We start from the raw sequence: 18,466 nt of genomic DNA, 5'->3' as shown, positions 1-18,466 counted from the left end.
TTTTTTTTTCTTAAGTCCGACTCACGCTTGACTCTAGATTTCTAATAGGTTTTCCTGTCATCTAGAGGCAAAGAACTATTATGTGTATTTTTTTCAAAAATTTTGACCCAGTAGTATCGGAGTTAAGGGGGGGGTAATTTTTTGCCTATTTTTTTAAATAACTTCTAACCTATTTCATATAAAATTATAAAAAAAATATATTTGAGATCCTCACAATAAGCCCTTTCATTTAATATGTAACACGATATGGTTTGCAAAACTTTGTTTTTTTATTTTCTCATATTCCCCCTAAAAGAGCCCCCTATGCTTAAAATTCATTTGTTTTTATTACATGTCCGTCTTTGGGTCACAGACTTCCATATGTGTACCAAATTTCAACTTAATTGGTCCAGTAGTTTTGGAGCAAATAGGCTATATCCTATACGGGTTCCGTTTTTTCGTTTTGAGTTACTGAACCCTAAAAAGTAGAGAATGAATAAGTTTGTGGCAAAAATTTCATTTTTGGTACAAGCTTTTATCGCTGACTGTACTTTTCTTTCCACAGGCAACTAATGCTCATCGAGACAATTCTAAAACCCCAAACACAATTAGGTTTCGTTGTTTTATCACATAGTTCCTATGGCCACCTCCGGTCTCCATCATCAGATCAGCTCGATGACACCATAATATTGCATTGTCACCCGACTTACGTATGTATGCAAAATTTCAGCTCAATCGGAAACCGGGAAGTGGATCAAATTTAACTTGCAAGATTTGATTACAGACAACGGTCAGGTGAAACTAAATAAAAGCTTGTAAATAAAAAAGAAGATCTTTCTATAGCCCCCTCTACACTCGTGCGTGAAGTGTGGAGCGGGCTTATGGCGCGAAATATTTTATATAAAGACCCCTCCAGACTATGCGCGTGAATCGCGGGCGAAGCCGCGAACGCGAGTATGGAGTCGATTTCGCTGTCTACGAAAATCGACGCGACACTTGCGTTCGCGGCTTCGCCCGCGATTCACGCGCATAGTCTGGAGGGGGCTTTAGATCCACTTCAATTATACTTGGTCAAGCAGATCTTGTCAGTAGAAAAAGGCGGCAAATTTGAAAAATGTAGGCGCGAAGGGATATCGTCCCATAGAAAATTTGAATTTCGCGCCTTTTTTTACTGACAAGATTTGCTTGACCGTCTATATATCCAAAGCAAACCTTATTCTAACCAAATAGGATTTAAATTTGTGTATTATTCATAGTCTCAGAGGGCAACATCGAAATTCAAAATGTCACACGACGCGCTCTTCTGTCAAAAATGTTCGTTGATAGATGTTTTAAATCAAACCAAACAACCTAAATAACTCGATTCAAACAGACTTACTGATATTTATGTTGTGCGAAATTATAAAAATGGAAGAACACGTTAACGAATCAATGAACAAATCCGATGTAACGTTTGATAATCTTATAATTCTAAAGGAATTCAGTAATATTGTAAATCATGTGAGGTGAGTTGGACAAAAAGCCTTCTTTATTAAACTGTGAATCAGAATTTGGTAAACAAGCTGTTGGGATGTCGTCATATATTATATGCTTTATCTTTCCAGCGATGAGGAGTTTCTTGAAACGGTGCCTAAAGCAAAAATGAAGCGAGTAAAATGGGTGCCAATGTTCAACTGCTTGAAACAAGGAATTCTGGATGAAATGATACAGGAAATGAATGCTATGTGGGCCTCAGAAAACTTACCACAAAAGTTGGAAATCTTACAGAAACAGCAAGCGAAATATAGTCACATAGATTCAAACACAACATTATGGTAAGATTTATATACAATGTAGGTATGGTTTTAATAATGTAGTCATATAGCTCACTATAACTTTGCCAAGATGTAGCATGAAGGTAATATGTAATGTGAAATGATATCATTCTATCTAATAGACAACCTAAAGCTATTTAACTATGCTGAAATATGTATTGTTCTAATTATTTAGTCACTACTGTCACTAGCTTCTGTCCGGGACTTAGTCTGCATACAATGATGGCATTATGACTTCCATGAGCAAAAATTGTCCTATTTCCTACCCTTACTTAACCTCTTGTGTGCCGTGATTATTTTTTTCTAATATTTTCCTCGTACGCGGATCCGCACTCTTTCATATGAGGGCTTAAATTAGTTCAGCAGTTTAAGCTTGAAGGGTAACATACAAATGGACAGAATTACTTTCATATTTTAATAATAGTAGGGATACTTACATAAAACTGGTTCCCAATTTAACATCACTCATGTGCTCCTCTTAATTTAACACTTTCGGTGCCGGGCGCCCCATTTCCAGTACAAAATGAACACACAATACATACATGTTCTTGGCAGTGAATGTGTTAATTTAAATTGACTGAATAGACCTAACTTCTTTCACATTTTAGCTCTCCAGTGATCTGTATATTTTACCTTAATATTACAGGAGGCCTCAACTGGGTGATGTCAGAAGCCAATTGAAAGCTCATGATGTTACAAACTTACAAAAACAAAAGAAAGTGCTGGAAGGCCTAGCAAAAGAGTATGAAGCCAGAGTCAGCAGACTAAAAAAGATTCTTTCTGCCAAGCGAGGATACATCAAAGCATTGAAAATGGATGTTGCCAAATATCAGAAGAAGAATGAAAGCACTGTTTCTAAAATCAGTGAAAGACTTGAGAGCCATGAGCAGCAAATTAAGATAATTATACCTACCAAGCCAGATCTTGAGATAAACTGGGCAGATGTGGACCATGATGAGGAAATTGAAAATGCATGACCATTTTATTGGAATAAAATTTATATTTCAGAAAATTGTACACATCTGAGAAAAAGTACAGTGAATTTTAATAATAAGTGTATTTATTTAACTCAATTACTTCAGAATCTATGTAATACTTGTACTAAGATGTAGATGAAAAATATAGATAATAAAATTTTAAATTTATAATATCACACTGATTAGTTACACAGGTGTAATCTTGGAGTGAATGTTTATCTGCTAACTACTTAGAGAATACACAAAATGAGGACTAAGCTTACTTGAATTTTATAGTAACATTAAATTGATAAAGAAAAGCTTCCAGTGAATGATAATGATTGAGAAAAATATACTTTGAAAGAAGAGTACATAAAAACTTCATACACCATTCATTAAACTACAATGTTACAAAATGAAAAAAATATCTTAAATGCAAACCTAACTGAAAATAAAACAAAATAAACTTATTATTTTTAATAGCAATATTTATTCATGAAAATTATTTGATATTGTTAACATAGCTAAAAAATATAATTGTACAATGCAAACTTTGCATATAATTTTATGTTATAATATAGCAATTGCACTATTGTTGCGAGGACTACACTGCTCTATCACCTCAACTGATATTGGTTTATCTAGACATACTGTAAGCTGTGAAGGGAAAAGCCTCAATTAGGAGATCAATGCCAATTTGTACAACAAAACAAATTGTGACGTTCCACGGGAAAAGGTACCTTATGAGGGTTTCTAGTTTCGGAGATATTAAATGTTTTGTAAAGAGGTGAAAAAATGCTCAATTTTTTTTTATTGTGTGATCTGAAACCTTAATGCCTAACGTTTATTTACCTGTTTTTATTTTTGTTATAAGTTAGTTATAAGCCTAGTAATGTCGTCTCAGAGTTTAGTAGAAAAGGTACCTTATGGAAAAAAGATTGAAAATTCCCAAAAAAACTAGTCAATACGGGAAAAGAAGTTTGGTAGAGAACTGTATTAGCATTCTGCAAAACTAATTTGATAATTTCAGTTCTGGTTGGGGCGCCTCGCAAATATTATAACCGTACATAGACCGACATCACAAATCCAAGTAGACTGCTATTATACCAAAGTTACTCTCGTCAAGTCTTTCTTAACTAGAATAATCTTCATTTGGTTTGGTCGCATGCAGTAAATCAGCCATTGGTTTGCTGAAAAATGCCAATACCCGACGCATTACCTTAAGGAATATCTGAGGTCATTGAACCTCAATGCCGCTTATCTTCAATAGCAACCGAAATATATTATTGATAAGAAATAGACGATTTATACCATCTTAACCCCAAAATATTATTAGTTTATCCTAACTGTTCCATCATCATCATGCCTCATCATGTAACTTGACCACAAGGTACCTTTTCATTACATACAAATTATTGGTCTTTTTTAAGATTATTATGACGAAGAACTAATTAAATTGGGGGCAGTTTAATGTAAATTAATATTTTCTATTCATAAAAGATAAACTATAATATGATTGATATTTTGTAGTGATGTATTATTAGATTTATTTCCATAAGGTACCTTTTCGTAAATGTATGGAGCAAATACTGTTATTGTTATGTAAGTTTAAACTGGCATAAGGGGTTAAATATAGTATTTAGTTGGGGTTTTAGGATTTATTTCATTTGAATGACAGAATTTCTTTCATATGTGCTCAGAAAAATTGATTGTGTGTCACATTAAAAGTAAAAATATTCAATTTTGTGATTTTATATGAAAAAGTCAGAAAATACATTTTCACCTCTAAATCGGTATTGTTTTTTGCTTAAACTGTCTGTCAGTGTCGTTTTCTAATAGATAAAATTTAAATCTTGAGAGCTCATTGCAATCAATCGTGAAAATGAAATAAAACTTTATTTTCAAGAGATTGGTTAGTATACACATAAATCAGTCGATATCAAAAGTTTCTATTTGCATTACAGAACAAGTCGCAATATTTTTTTAATCTCAGATATATAAGGCATTATTATTTGTAGTCAACTATGTAACTTACTTCAGGAACATAGTTTTTTAGGCGGCTAAACTTAAAACTTCTCTATCGTAAAGTTGCTCATTTCACAACATTATTTTCAAAAAATCATATCTCTGTAACTACGCAACCTAGAAGGTTGATCTTTTGTGTTATCGATAGCTTATTTATTGTAGATTACTGGGGTATGCATAACTCCATACCCGCCATAAGGTACCTTTGACCGTGGGACGTCACAATTTTAGATTATCTACTTATTTTGTAAGAGTAATACTGAGTGCAAAATATCATTAATTTCACTGGGACTACTCTCCCCGCCATAGTGATAGCAATGAGCCAGCATTCCTTTCCCGACTGGCTTTCTAAGCAACGAAATGTATGCTCCAAGTCAAACCAGAAATATAATATAATCTAAGGGTGACCTTTTTTAAATATAAACAAATTTAAATAATATCTTTTCGAAACAACTATTATCGTCACTTATACGAGACCTATAATAATATACTTTACATTTATAGGCACATTAGTTACAGAATAAACAAAGCGAATGTGCTTTCGATCCACTACAACTCAATAAACATGACTGTAACGTGAAAATGTAACTACGATTTTCTTGTCCAATGCCCGCATCTTTAGAATTACTTGCCACTTCAAACTCTTCAAAATCAACAAAACAATTTAACTAGGACACCAACATGTCAAACACAATAAGGGGCAATCCGATCTTAAAACTTGTGTCAAAATGGGGATCGAAAAAGCAGAAGTCACGAGGCATCGCCGAATAGATCATGCTTGCTCTTCCACGAAATCTCTGTAGAACTAAATTCATAAATTAATATCACTCACATTAATAATAAAAATTAAAAATAAGAAGGCACAAGCAAATTGATAAATAATTTTAACAATCCATGACATACTCGGCTCTGTCCAGTGACCGCACTAAACAATAATTATAATACATGATATAATCAGTTATTTTGTAGCATTCGTCTCACTGTGCAGCACACTGGATCCCAAACGTCAGTTATTTCTTTTTGGGCGGCGACCGCTGTGGCGTGGCGGGCCTTCCACTGTTGATACCATTGTATTGATATTTCGCCTTTTTCTCAGATGGTTTCAATATCTATGAAGGGATTTTCATCATTAGTCGCTTGGTTGGAAAAAAAGTCAGCAATTGAATATAAGCAATCCACTTTAATCCGACTTCTCATACATTTTCGAATTTACGAAGAGATGTTCAATGTTAGTTTCTTGTTAGTAAAAAAAACATCAATTGAAAGTTAGTGTTCCTTTTTTATAGTCTTCTTCTCAGACGGTTTCAATATCTATGAAGGGATTGTTGGGGTTAGTTACTTAAAAAAGCAAAAATAAATAATCCACAATGTTATGTCTGGTAGGGTAAGTTTCTCCTAGACAAGTGTCACTACCTTTATAAATACGGACAGATAAATAAAACTAAGTAGAGGTAATAAAGACCTTTATACCAGTACCAAGGGAAGAGACACCTGGCGGAGAGCACTTGCCACACCAGACAGCAAGAATACCAACCTGGAACGAGCACATGAGCGTCTCGTCAACGGACATCATGCCACCGGCATTGTCAAACTCGCCACAGTAATTGGGGGCGGAAAATAGCGTGACAAGTTGCCTTTTCGCAAAGAATTCGTAGCCATCTTCTACTACCTGAAAACCGTGACTACGTATTAGGAAAAAAGTTGGGTTTTGAGCCACAATAAACACCTAATGGAGTTAACTACCAACTGCTTGCTACAGAGGGCGCTGATAGGTCCAATAGTGTTTGCGGTTCCTTGTTATAGGGGGAACGCTACACTACTTTGATTTTGTATTCTATGATTGGACCTAATATGGCGCCCTCTGCAATGAGCGTTTGGTTTTTAAACTCATAGAATGAAGAATAATGTGGTTATCACACTGATCCGGTTACGTACGCCGCTCCGGTGTGTAAGCGAGACATCATTATATAGCGATGTCTAGCTCGCACACAGCGGCGTGCGGATCCGTATTCAATGTGAGGATCGGCTTACCTGATGGGCTCGACAAATGAGATCCAAGTCATGTCTATTGAGAAATTTGCTGACAACATCAGGGCCGAATGTGAATGAGACACCGCGATCATTTTCACCCCATCCTTGCACGTCCTTGTCTGGATCTGACCACAGCAAATCGCAAAGCAGACCTGTTGAAAAAAATAGGTCAACCGTCGACTCGCGCAACGAGCAAATTCAACATCAAAATTATTCACTGTATCCTCTCATAATATTTGCGCCGCATGAAGCGTGCATCCGATCCGAACCTGTGAAAATATGGTCCGTAGTAGCCGTAGAACTATTTCTATGGTAAGTTACGCACTAGATCCGACCTCCGTCATCCGATTTCTTTCCGTCATTCAACGTGTGCGGTGCGTAACTTACCATAGAAATAGTTCTACGGCTACTACGGACCTTATTTTCACGGGTTCGGATAGGATTCGGATCGGACGTAGTGCGAAACCACTCTTAGGGTACTGCACAGGAGCTCCTGTTTATTAGGGTGAAGTTAAACCATTAAACTTTTTGATACTAGATGCTAGATGGTAGACTCTACAACGCGCAAGGGAACGTGCACGAACTGTAGGGAGCAGCACCTGCCTATAAACGTTAAGGTTAACCTTTTCGACGCCGTGTCAAACACAAACGTTGTCACTCGTACGCCACGTCACCGAAGTGTCAAAACTGAAATTGAACTTTATGCATATGCACGTAGGCCTGCGTTGCTCTGTGGTCTGTGACGGATTAATCGGTTTTTGGCGTCCAAAAGGCTAAAGCCGGCCACTGACTAACAGTCCGCCGGACGATATCGACCGGTCAGTTGTTCGGAACTGTCAAATTTTTGTTCTAACTGACAGGCCGATATCGTCCGGCGGCCTGTTAGTCAGTGGTCGGCTTTATCCCTTTGACCACTTATCGTGTGCGACGCGTCATCGTGAACCTTGGCGGAGTGACATCTTTGGCGGTCAAATGGTTAAAGATTGCGATTTACGCCATAAGGTGGCAGTGACAAAAGACGCCAAAAAAATAGCCAGGTTATTGATGTTCAGTAACAACTTTCAATAAAAACAAAATGGTTAACAACTACCACAGTCCACCTCAAGTACCTACTAGACGGAGCTCATAAGTCGATCGAGGTCACCACACATGCTCTCCCGTACTTTAGTATGTGCAGAGCGACCGCTTATTTCAATTGCGCCCACAATCAGAACCACTACTCGAGTATTTTAAAAATATTTATAATTATTAAGCTTTAGGGGTGTTCTTGGGTTATTATAACATAGCGTAGAAATCGTAGAATACAACTCTATTGTGCTGCTGGATTCGTAGCATTTTACAAGTAAAATTGTACATATGTGTGGTGACCTCGTGCTCTTTGTAAACGCTTCGTAATACGGTGTCTGTGTATACTGAAAATCGTAATTCAAGACCAAAAAAAGTAAGACAATGTTGCCACTTTTGCCACTGCCACAAAAATAAGTAAATAAAAGTACTTTTTTTAAATCGTAGGAGTAAAATTACTAATAAATACATTATAATAGCGTGTTTATTTATAAAAAAGAATTTACTATTTTACAAACAAATTATTGCAGTGGCAACATTGTCTTACTTTTTTTGGTCTTGAATTACGGTTTTCAGTTTAGTCTGTGCCACCTACTTACCTGTATCAGGCACATCAGTAGGTCTCATTATCCTCCTGATCTGCTCCATGCCCTGCAGATCCGGCGACAGCCCCCCGTGACAACAGAATATCTTCTCGTCGATAATGGCCGCGATGGGCAGGCAGTTGAAGCAGTCGGTGAACGTCTTCCATAGCTTTATGTTGTACCGACGTTTGCACTCGTCGTAGAAACCTGTGGGGGAGCAATACAATGATGATAAAATAGTTTTTTACGATACAAGTGCGGAAAAGAGGAAAGTCGAAACGAATGGCGATAAATTAAAACTCGACCGAAGGGAGTAGGGCCATATGTACTGTATAGTTTTGTTTCTGCCTCTTTATCGCTCGAATATGCAAGACTTATAGAGAGGAAGATAAAGATTTTAAATTTTTCGATGTTGGCGGTAGGCCCTCTGTCCAGTGGTAGGTATATCACTCAATTTATCGACGTAGATACTCCATCGATCGGCTCACTGGTTTTAAACAGTATAAGACAGTCTAACGAACGAGAAAGAAAACCTGGTATAATGTTTTATGTTATGGAGGGACAACATTCGCCGCTGTTTAACATTTCCTTTTTTTTCACATCTTCTAGTCTAATAGTATCGTTTTAGTGCTCTTAGTTCACTTTGTGAACGAAGTCTGAGGAATCGTGAGGGGCGCGGAGCATGTACCCTCTACTTGCTTCGTAGCTCGAAATTCCGCCGAATTCGTGCATGAACTGTATGTCAGAGTCATTTTCATGACGTCTGGTTTGACGTTCAATGTTCGGACGCAACTACCTACTCAAGAGGCAGTTATTTGCTAGAGTGAGAAAGTATAGTTACATAAATTTAATATATAATCTCACACTAGCAGCTAGGTGTATTATGTATTCGGAAAACTCTTCTTTTAATGTACGTAAATCTTGAATGGCTGGAAAGTGGTGAGCGTTGTGCAAAATTTTCGGAATCACCCGAATACACTATACTAAATCCTGGCTGGCGTAGCACTGACCTTGTCGCGTGTACCTCTGTTTGAAGATAAAATACACTATACTTGTATAAGTCTACTTCGGTTGAAGCCATAAAAGGTACTTTGAACTTCAATTGACATTGTCTGCCTTTGGGTATTGAATATTTATCTTTTCTATTAAATGCTATACCTATCATGTTCCTTAGGTTGGTATTTTACCTGTCCAATTGTCCTTGGATTGAATTGAATTGAATTGGTCCAATGTGTATTTGCATCTCACATTTTGTTTAATGAGAGATTGAGACGGAATGACATTGGACCAAGAAATTGGACAGGTGGAATACCATCCTTATGCAAACATATCGTGATTTCACTCACCACTACCGACGTGAATGTAAGTATGTAAAAAGTTTCTACTTTGGAACTTTACCAAAAGGTATTTTGACATTTTAATTTTTGTTCTTTTTTTAAAGTTTCCGTAATATCAGTGTGAGTGCAAGTTTACCTCGCGCACCGAGGGTTCCGTTGTTAGATTTTAACTAGGTTTGTGACCTCTGCTCCCTCTTGTCCCAACACGTCATACCCACCAATTCACACTTTGTAGCCCAACCATGCTACGTGAATTATGAATGCCTTCGGAGCACAACTAATACCACAGAATAAATAATAGTACTAGGTACAGAAGATTCACTCTCTAACAAAACGCTTCTGTTACGATTAGGACAGATACGACCGCTAGGTGGCGACAGCGCCACGCGCGGCTTATGGCTAGCCACCAAAATTGGTGTGGGACGGATGTACTTGTAGCTACCTGTAGCAAAGCGACGAAATCGCGGAGTGAGCCACGCCTGCTAATACGTAAGTATAAACAGAGTAACACTTACCGTAAATGCGGTTTATACTAGCGCACTCATGGTTGCCTCGCAAAAGGAAGAAATTCTCTGGATATTTGATCTTGTACGCGAGCAGGAGGCATATGGTTTCCAGCGACTGCTTGCCGCGGTCCACGTAGTCGCCGAGGAAGAGATAGTTTGCCTCGGGCGGGAAGCCCCCGTATTCGAACAGGCGTAGTAAATCTGTGTACTGGCCATGGATATCACCTGAAAAACAGTTAAAATAGTTAGAATATGGTTCTTTCCTATAGAAAAATAATTTCAAGTTGGTCATGAAATCAACAAAAATACACAGATAATAAGCATAAAGTTTTAATGCTTACAATTATTTTAAAATCTACAAAAGCTTTAAAAAGGAGATGGACTCTGTTAAGTAGCTGTCTTCGTTTCTGATACTAACAAATCGTTTCAAGTTTCATTAAGAGTATGTAGCTGATTTGACTGGTTACCTAGTTCATCTACCTTCTAGAACTCTAGAATAAACTATCATTTCCACACCTACCTATAGCTAAACAACACATTTCTACAGTACCCGGCGATAAATATTGCACATACTGATGTGCTGTGTAAAGACTGCTTTAGAAAGAGACAATTGGAGACGATTCCGACATGCAATATTTATCGCCGGGTACGGTACTTGCCTTCTTATGCTTATACCTATAACTTAGCACTTACATTGTTATTATACAATTACGCATGGTATAATAATATACTCCGCCTGGTACTCTATTCCGAGATTCGCGTATGACCTAACTGACACGGGCCTACGTCATCATGCTGTTTACAGGTTCTCAAACTTTAAAATGTTGGAGAATTTTAACCAACGGTGAAAATTATTTTAACGGCATTAATTTTAAGTTCTTCATGTAGAAACATAGTAAAATAAAACAAATCTAATGTATTAAACTAAACTTTATTTATCTATACAAGACAAACGTTTGAAAAACTAATTCACAGTTACACATTAATTACCAAGCTTACGACGTGAAAAGTTTGGAAAACACTGCGACTGCTGACACTGAGCGAGAAGGAAATAACAATTAACACGCGTTCGACAAGGATGACGGTCAGGGCATGAAGTTATCTAGATCCGAATTGTCAAATGTGACAGCGCTATCCTGTGTTGCCAGTAATGTAAACAGAATTACCCGAACGTCTGAAATTTCTTTCGTGAATCGGAAGATATTGCTAACGAATAATTAAAAATGACGTGTTATTGTAAAATTTAAGATAAAATACATATAAATGAAAATTATAAAGAAATATTTTAACTTATTAACCATAGGTATAATGTACCCATGTAACATGTTATGTTGAAATAAAGTGGCAATGTTATTGTGACGTAGGCCCGTGTCACTCTGGGAATAGAAGACCATGTTTTATTAGACCATGCAATTACGTATTTGGCACTATTTGGCTATGTGAGTGTCAGGGGAATGAAAGGCGATGACAGCAGGCGTAATGACAAAAATTTTAAATATCGCAGGCACGTATTTACTATTGTCATATGTTAATTGTTTGTGGGTTGGATAACTAATTTGGCCAGTAGCCACCAGTCGCGAAGATGTGGACGTACACATAGCCAATAAAGAACCAGAGGAAAAAAACCCCATGCAATTTAATAATGAAATACAAGAAAAGTATATATCTACGTGTGTTCTTTCTTGACGGAATTACAGTTCAATAGGACTTTATCTGAAGATGTATTTGTGTTTTAATTCAAAATAGTCTGTGTCTTTAGGTACTCAAATAAAAGTAAACAAAATCTACCCTCAAATGGCTCCTTAAGCCAGTTGAGGGTAGATGAAAACATTACACGATCAAATAATGAAGGTTAAAGTCAGGTTGTTCAGTAACAGATCGAGGCGTTTTTGTATTTGGTTGGTTAACCAATAAATGTTATAACTACCCGAAAGTGTACTAATTATTTGTTTACTATTATTTAAATACCTAAAGATACAGAGTATAGTGACAAAATTAACACACAGTACCACTTTAAGAACTGCAACTAGGTACCCTCGTTAGTCTGGTAACGACGCATACTTTATCATTGTGTTATATTCCGCGCTAAATAACTTTTTAAGTGCCACAGTCATCAGTTGAGTCATTACGTATGACTGAATCAAGAATCAGTGATAATGAAGTGTCAAGTTTACCACCTTTGTCATTTAATAATACTACCTACTCAATCAAACACTACCTATGAAGTGTTCACAGACATGTACTGTACTTTAATAGATGCCGCATAACCGTTATTTGTATCAAAACCAAAACATTGCTAGCTCACGAAGCAGGTGGGTTTGCGTGGTCTGTTTAGATATATCTGTATTGTCGATCCAGAGGCCGTGAGTTCAAGTCTCACCCAAGACAGTAATTCTTTCACTTTTAAATTTATTCTAAGCCTAATAGCATCGTTCGAAGACATTTCTGTTTGTTAAAAATTAATATTAGATATATCTGTCTATAGAAGTCTGCGTAAAATGATTGAATGCTAAAGTGTGCTAAAAGTAGCTAGTAATAATCTAGTCAAATAGCTTTGTTTACTCTACTAGCCTTCAAGAGTCAGACTGGCATGCATCTATTTATAAACAAAGTCTTAATTTATGTTCTATAAAGTTGTTTTAAGAAAGGTGCAGGCCAGATGCAAACTATTAGAGAACAGGTGTAAAATATATTTTGGCTGACTTCAATGTAATCCAGAATGGATAAGATGATTAAGGTGTCAGTATCAGACTATCCAGCAGAGGTTCTTATGTCCTGCATATAGTAGGTATTCGTGCGGAACATTATCCTAACGTTATACGTGTTCGTGTAGCCAGCGCAAGTTGCGTGTATACCCAATACACGCAACTGATTCTACAGTTCACTTACAAGGTCCAAGGAAACGTTATGAACCCCCGCTTCCACAGCCCATGGACCTCGTGCGTTAGGGCCACCCCACATCTAGCGTCTTTCGAGCGTCGGCGTCTCGTCGGCGTCTACAACTCTATGGCCCTGCTCGACGCAACGTCGACGCGACGTCGACGCAACTGCGCAGCGACGTCATTTTCCATAGCGCTGACCGACGCCGACGCTCGAAAGACGCCAGATGTGGGGTGGCCCTTATCTATACGTATGCAGTCATGCGTTTTCATTCTAGTATGCAAGACACCTGGGACTATTTTATGACGACTTGACAATATGACCTCTAAGACCAGCTTGGTTTATATTTAAAGTGCTTCAAAAATTCCTAATTAATATAAATCAACTTTGACTAAGTCTCTTCTTTTAGCCATAGCTCGAATACATACATTGGAATCTTGGCAATAAAAAATTATACTACAAATTGCAAATCCTTACCACAAATTTTTAGCGGTGCCTCCAATTCCAGTAGTATTGGCTGTTGCAGAAATATTTCCCGAGACTTGGTGCACAGCCCACGCACCTCGGACTCTGACATCTGCACCGTCTTCCCAGGCCTGCATCCTCGAACTGTGCCAACATTACACAACAGGTGTTAACAGGATTACTAAGAAGCCTGCCTCAACGGCTGGCATTTAATTGGCTACACATACAACTTGTGTAATTTGTTAGTCCCACAATTAATGCTTCAATGCACTTGAAATGATTCATTGTGAACTTGAGAAATTAGATTATGATCAACCTATTTTGATACATGTATGATTGACTAATGGTCAATAAGATGAAGCAATGAATGATATGACAGATAAGAGTTTCAAGATATCAATGATAGACTCAACAATATTCAAGATTACTTTACAATACAGGCAGAATTACCATATGTGATGTTTTAAACCAAAAGGTACCATGTTGTAGGTTGTCGATAAGATTGATTTCAAATTGAAGCCATATGGAAATAGCGCCTTATTGACAAACGACAATAAATACCCTTTTGGTTGAGAATGGCACATATATATACATATTATAGTGTAGCCAGAAGACAATTTTACAACAATAGGCATTTACAGGCAAGACCTTCAACTATTCATACACAAATACTTAATATTCATAGTTACAATGCATGCTATTATCAGCACTCTAGGTATAGAATGCTTATTTGAAAAATACTTAACGGACATACACTTGGGTTTCATCAAAGCATTACACATTACCACTGTTGTAAGCACATGCTAGAGTAATTTAAATTATAAAGAAAAATCATAATTTGTATGCTTTTAGCAATTCATTACTTATGTTACCGGTTCAGTTTGGTACATAGATACTCGTACCAACAGCGTCAAGGACATAATTGGCACAAAACTTGTTGCCAAGAACAAGAAAACATTGAGAAGAGTCTATGGCAGTACACAGTTACAACCCACGTGAAACATACAGTTATTATTTGGTTCATAGAATGGGTTATTTTTAGCTCGATTGGAATTTAGATCAAATTGCAAAGGAAAGAACTGAAACATAAAATGTCTTTGTATGGGAACAAGCCACTTGTCAGGTCATACAAACGCAAGAATAAAATCAATCAAACGTATCTAGCGCAATACTGTGGCCAAGAACTATGCAGATAACCATACATTCTGATGAAAAGATGTCTTTGAATTTCCCTTTCCGCCTTGCTGTTTCCTGTTGCACTCTGAATACTGTTGTAACCCATCAAAAAGCAGCATAATAAAGTGAAATAAACATGTTTAAATCAAGTAAAGTAACATACAATGCGAACAAAGCATAACAATAAGCCCTAGGAAGTGTTCCATATAATTTGACATCAGCAATAATCAAAAGTACCAGTGATACTGGATTATTGGATTGTTATTCTATGAGAACATCCCTTTACGGCAATGAAAGAAGCCGTCAGCATCTCTGGCAAACGATCATCAAAAGTGGAATCAGATAAGAATTGAGGATAATCGATTTATTTATGAGTTTGACGTTTCTGTACCTACATACTTGTGATAATTACGCAACAAACAGCGCGAGAACATTGATATGTTATTTTGAATTGTAATGTTTTAGTCTTATTACTAAAATGTACACTATTATAAGCAATAAAATGAATCTTTACCTTCTAAAAGCCTGTGAATTAGACTGTCAACATTGAGTTCGTCAGCCATATTTACTACACGAATAATTTACGTCAAAATCTTTCGACAACCACCGCCGCGAGCAAACTTGTGATTTTTACACTCATCAAATTAGAATGGGCCAAGGTATAGCACATCAAGCCTTGCTTAGTGGATTGTACTTAATATTTATATCAAAAATGAATTCAGAATAATAGACTATTATTAGTGGGAAATATCGTGTTAAACATATATTATTTCTATTTTTATCAAACAAAACTGTTTGCCTGTTCGAATTTTACTTAAGCATCTGTGATACAACAAAAACAAAATGCTTAGTCTATGGTCTGTAGGTGTTGCCATGTATAAAATCCATAAACAAATGTACTATCTTTTAAAAATCTCTACGAACACGAGCAAAATGTCGCTGTACTTGGCTGTCAAGCTATTTTCTCATCGTAATGTGCCGTTCTGGCGCATAGTATGTATGAAACATTACGATTTGGCGTGTGCGTTGTATTTTATTTTAGATGAGATTTGACGACCGCTCAAAATATCTTCATGGCTTTTTATTCGACTTTTCTGTGTACCGTTGTTTTCGGTATTTCGTAAACATTGGCAAAACAACGCGATAATTCAATGAAGTGTGCGGAAAATAGTCGTTATCGCGAGTGAGAAAGGTATTTAGTGCACAACGGAAGCAGACGGTGGTCGTTTAGTCGGTTTCCGATGGAGGAGAAGATGGAGAGTGAACAGAGTTATAGTGGCGAGAGTAGCAGCTCCTCGGAAAGTTGCAGTGGGACCGGGAGCGGCAGCTCGGAGCCCGACGAGGAGCTCACGGAGCCCGTGCGCCTGCTGGGCCAGAGCCTCGAGCTGCCGCAGGAGCTATGTGAGAACTATGGACTCTTCAAAGAGTTCTTCTCCTATAAGACTTGGGAAGCCTTAGAAGATACACATAAGGAGCAGCTCATGAAATATTTGCCTAAATTTGTACAAAATGAAGAAGAGGAAAGAGAAAAGACGATAAAGATGCTGTTTGATCATGAACCATTTCATTTCACATCACCACTAGAAGTGTTTTACAGCAACTTGAAACAGGGAAACTACCGGCCAGACATAGCGAAGATGAGAAAGTTTTTGCAAAAAGCAAGGGCTAAGCAACAGAAGCACAAGGTAAACAAATACACCACAATAATATAACAGTATCACACAAATGGTCATAATAAGTAGTGTTGAGACATGAATTAAATTCATTAAAAAAAACTAAGTAGATATTATTGCACCCTTCATTTTAAGGTTGCAATTTACTTTTAACTGTGGCACCCAGGGCCTGTCAAGTAAGGTCAATACTAGTGTCTCATTTTATTTTTCAGATAAAAAGCTACTATGCTAAACTGATGCCGGAGGTGTTAATATCTCGGGAACGGTTGCTTGCAGCAGCCAAGGCTGCCCCACCTGGCCCCACCCCCCGCCTCCCGCTTCTGCCACAAAAACATTCCTCCAAAAACTCCTACAAACCCCTGTACTTGCGAGCAAGGCAGAGATATTTTGAGGAATTGGCAGCTATCCGGAGTGAAGTGGGCGGTGATGAATCTGATGATGATAACTATCCCGAGGGACCTCCAGAGCCGTCCAATAAAAAACGCAAACACATGCATGCTAGCCAGGTATACAAGTATTGAACAATATTAAAATGAATTTGCCAAAAAAAATTGTTGCCACATGTTTAGATTAGATTGTGTACCTCGCTCAGTATGAAGATCAATAATTTGTTAGTACTATTTTAGCTATCAAAAACTTAAATAAAATCAAAAATCTAATTTTGTAAATATCAAAAACAAAATTGTCTTTCCCCAGAATTCTTATACAGTCTACCTAATTTAAATTTGTAAGATGTGCAATTGTCCAGGCTGATAAAAACTATCTTATACAATAGGCTAGATGACAGATTTTCATTTACAATTTCAATATCAATCGATCAGGTTTGTTAGGATCAAATGTCTATATGGGACCCATTGCAATAAAGCAATACAAAAGTCAGAAATGATAGTCAAAGTATGACAATTGTACTTGACTCGCGAAACGCCACTAACAAAACGATAAGTGACCGTGACGTCAAGGTTACTGAGAGTCCATCTTGAAGTATGGACTGTATGGAAAAAACAAGATAATTGCGTTTTTGTCGGTGAAATATTGCGTTTATGTACATAGTTGCCATACAATCTTTTTTTGGGTAAAATTTAAGGAATCGAATGGTATCCTTACTTATTTCCTTCTAGGAAGTTAAAAAAAAACTTAATTTTTGGATGTTTCAGGTCCTGTATTTTTGTATTATTTCCATATATTTGAATATCCACATTATTGTGATAAATTGTTCATTTACTAGGTTTTGTTATAAAATTCAACATGTGTGTCATCATCCCTATTGTCCACAGTTTTTAAATTTTGTGCATGATTAGCAATTTTTCAGCAATAGTATCCCTAATTATATATTACCAGAGAATTCTTTCATTGTTTTTTTTTTACTATGCTATAAACTATGAAGCAAAGAAAAAAGAAAATAGTAACTTGTTTAACATATAGTTTTGTAAGGCTAATGATTGTTTTCTTGTCAGAATCAGGACAGCAATGTTTCTGGTACTCTTGGAGGCACAGAATCTTCACACCCCACATCTCTGGATTGTCTAAAGAATGTCTTAGCAGCTCATAGAGCTCGAAGACAATATAGAGAGGTAACTATTATCATTATGCTATATGTCTTTCCCATCACGGAACAATGGTGTTCCGGACCTTTGGGAGGCGTGCGCGGAGCCGAAGCCAACATGTAGAGGCCTTTTTGACACTTTAATGAAATGTAAGGGGTACACCGAGCGGATGCTGCCCTTACCCGTGTCATGGGACGCACGCAGAGGCAGCACCCGCCAGGGTGTAAGGGCTATTGAGAGTTGATGGAATCTAAAATGAACTAGGTTATTGGGTGAAAGCGATGGACTAAGTACTGAGCTATGGGGTAAAAACCGGACGCCTGCCTAATAAAACGGTATGCAATTTTATTTCCGTCATTATGCTATATTCTTATTAAAATAGTAATAAAAATTACAGACAAACAAACATACAGATGTAGTACATATTTTTT

General features: G+C 37.1%; 3 protein-coding genes across 5 annotated transcripts in view; 2 read left to right on the top strand and 1 right to left on the bottom strand.

Moving 5' to 3' along the window:
- The first annotated feature begins 1,329 nt into the window (after positions 1 to 1,329).
- Positions 1,330 to 2,847, top strand: LOC134796652 (uncharacterized). Its single transcript, XM_063768793.1, has 3 exons — positions 1,330 to 1,484; positions 1,584 to 1,793; positions 2,440 to 2,847. The coding sequence occupies exons 1-3, from the start codon at positions 1,366 to 1,368 to the stop codon at positions 2,768 to 2,770; spliced, it is 660 nt and encodes a 219-aa protein (XP_063624863.1). The 5' UTR covers positions 1,330 to 1,365; the 3' UTR covers positions 2,771 to 2,847.
- A 2,368-nt stretch (positions 2,848 to 5,215) lies between these two features.
- LOC134796651 (serine/threonine-protein phosphatase PP1-beta catalytic subunit) lies at positions 5,216 to 15,487 on the bottom strand. 3 transcript variants are annotated; one of them, XM_063768789.1, is made up of 7 exons: positions 15,333 to 15,487; positions 13,655 to 13,786; positions 10,307 to 10,522; positions 8,470 to 8,661; positions 6,806 to 6,957; positions 6,309 to 6,443; positions 5,216 to 5,883 (listed from the first exon to the last, which is right to left on the bottom strand). In XM_063768789.1, exons 1-7 carry the CDS (start codon positions 15,379 to 15,381, stop codon positions 5,785 to 5,787), a joined length of 975 nt encoding a protein of 324 aa, XP_063624859.1. In that variant the 5' UTR covers positions 15,382 to 15,487; the 3' UTR covers positions 5,216 to 5,784. The 3 variants fall into 3 exon arrangements, with proteins under 3 accessions (XP_063624859.1, XP_063624862.1, XP_063624861.1); XM_063768792.1 differs by lacking the exon at positions 15,333 to 15,487 and adding an exon at positions 14,845 to 14,983; XM_063768791.1 differs by lacking the exon at positions 5,216 to 5,883 and adding an exon at positions 5,935 to 6,085.
- Positions 15,488 to 15,685: 198 nt separating this feature from the next.
- Positions 15,686 to 18,466, top strand: part of LOC134796650 (nuclear factor related to kappa-B-binding protein) — a 39,261-nt gene continuing 36,480 nt past the window's right edge. The window contains exons 1-3 of the mRNA XM_063768788.1: positions 15,686 to 16,503; positions 16,704 to 16,997; positions 17,946 to 18,062. Of these exons, the coding sequence (XP_063624858.1) occupies positions 16,060 to 16,503; positions 16,704 to 16,997; positions 17,946 to 18,062 (855 nt within the window). The 5' untranslated portion in view covers positions 15,686 to 16,059. The remainder of the gene's footprint in view (positions 16,504 to 16,703; positions 16,998 to 17,945; positions 18,063 to 18,466) is intronic.

The sequence above is a fragment of the Cydia splendana genome, chromosome 14 (genome assembly GCF_910591565.1).
Source record: "Cydia splendana chromosome 14, ilCydSple1.2, whole genome shotgun sequence".
Lineage (NCBI taxonomy): Eukaryota > Metazoa > Arthropoda > Insecta > Lepidoptera > Tortricidae > Cydia > Cydia splendana.
Note: the sequence above shows the minus strand (reverse complement) of the source record. Positions and strands in the feature narration are given on the sequence as shown.

Bases quoted from the DNA above. Each gene is read 5' to 3' on its own strand.
- LOC134796651 (XM_063768789.1), bottom strand. From the start codon at position 15,381: ATGGCTGACGAACTCAATGTTGACAGTCTAATTCACAGGCTTTTAGAA. The intron at 8,662-10,306 runs GTAAGTGTTACT...GCTCCCCCACAG, and splicing joins TAGTATAAACCGCATTTACG to GTTTCTACGACGAGTGCAAA. The intron at 6,444-6,805 runs GTAAGCCGATCC...CACGGTTTTCAG, and splicing joins TCATTTGTCGAGCCCATCAG to GTAGTAGAAGATGGCTACGA.
- LOC134796652 (XM_063768793.1), top strand. From the start codon at position 1,366: ATGTTGTGCGAAATTATAAAAATGGAAGAACACGTTAACGAATCAATG. The intron at 1,485-1,583 runs GTGAGTTGGACA...TTATCTTTCCAG, and splicing joins AATATTGTAAATCATGTGAG to CGATGAGGAGTTTCTTGAAA. The intron at 1,794-2,439 runs GTAAGATTTATA...TTAATATTACAG, and splicing joins GATTCAAACACAACATTATG to GAGGCCTCAACTGGGTGATG.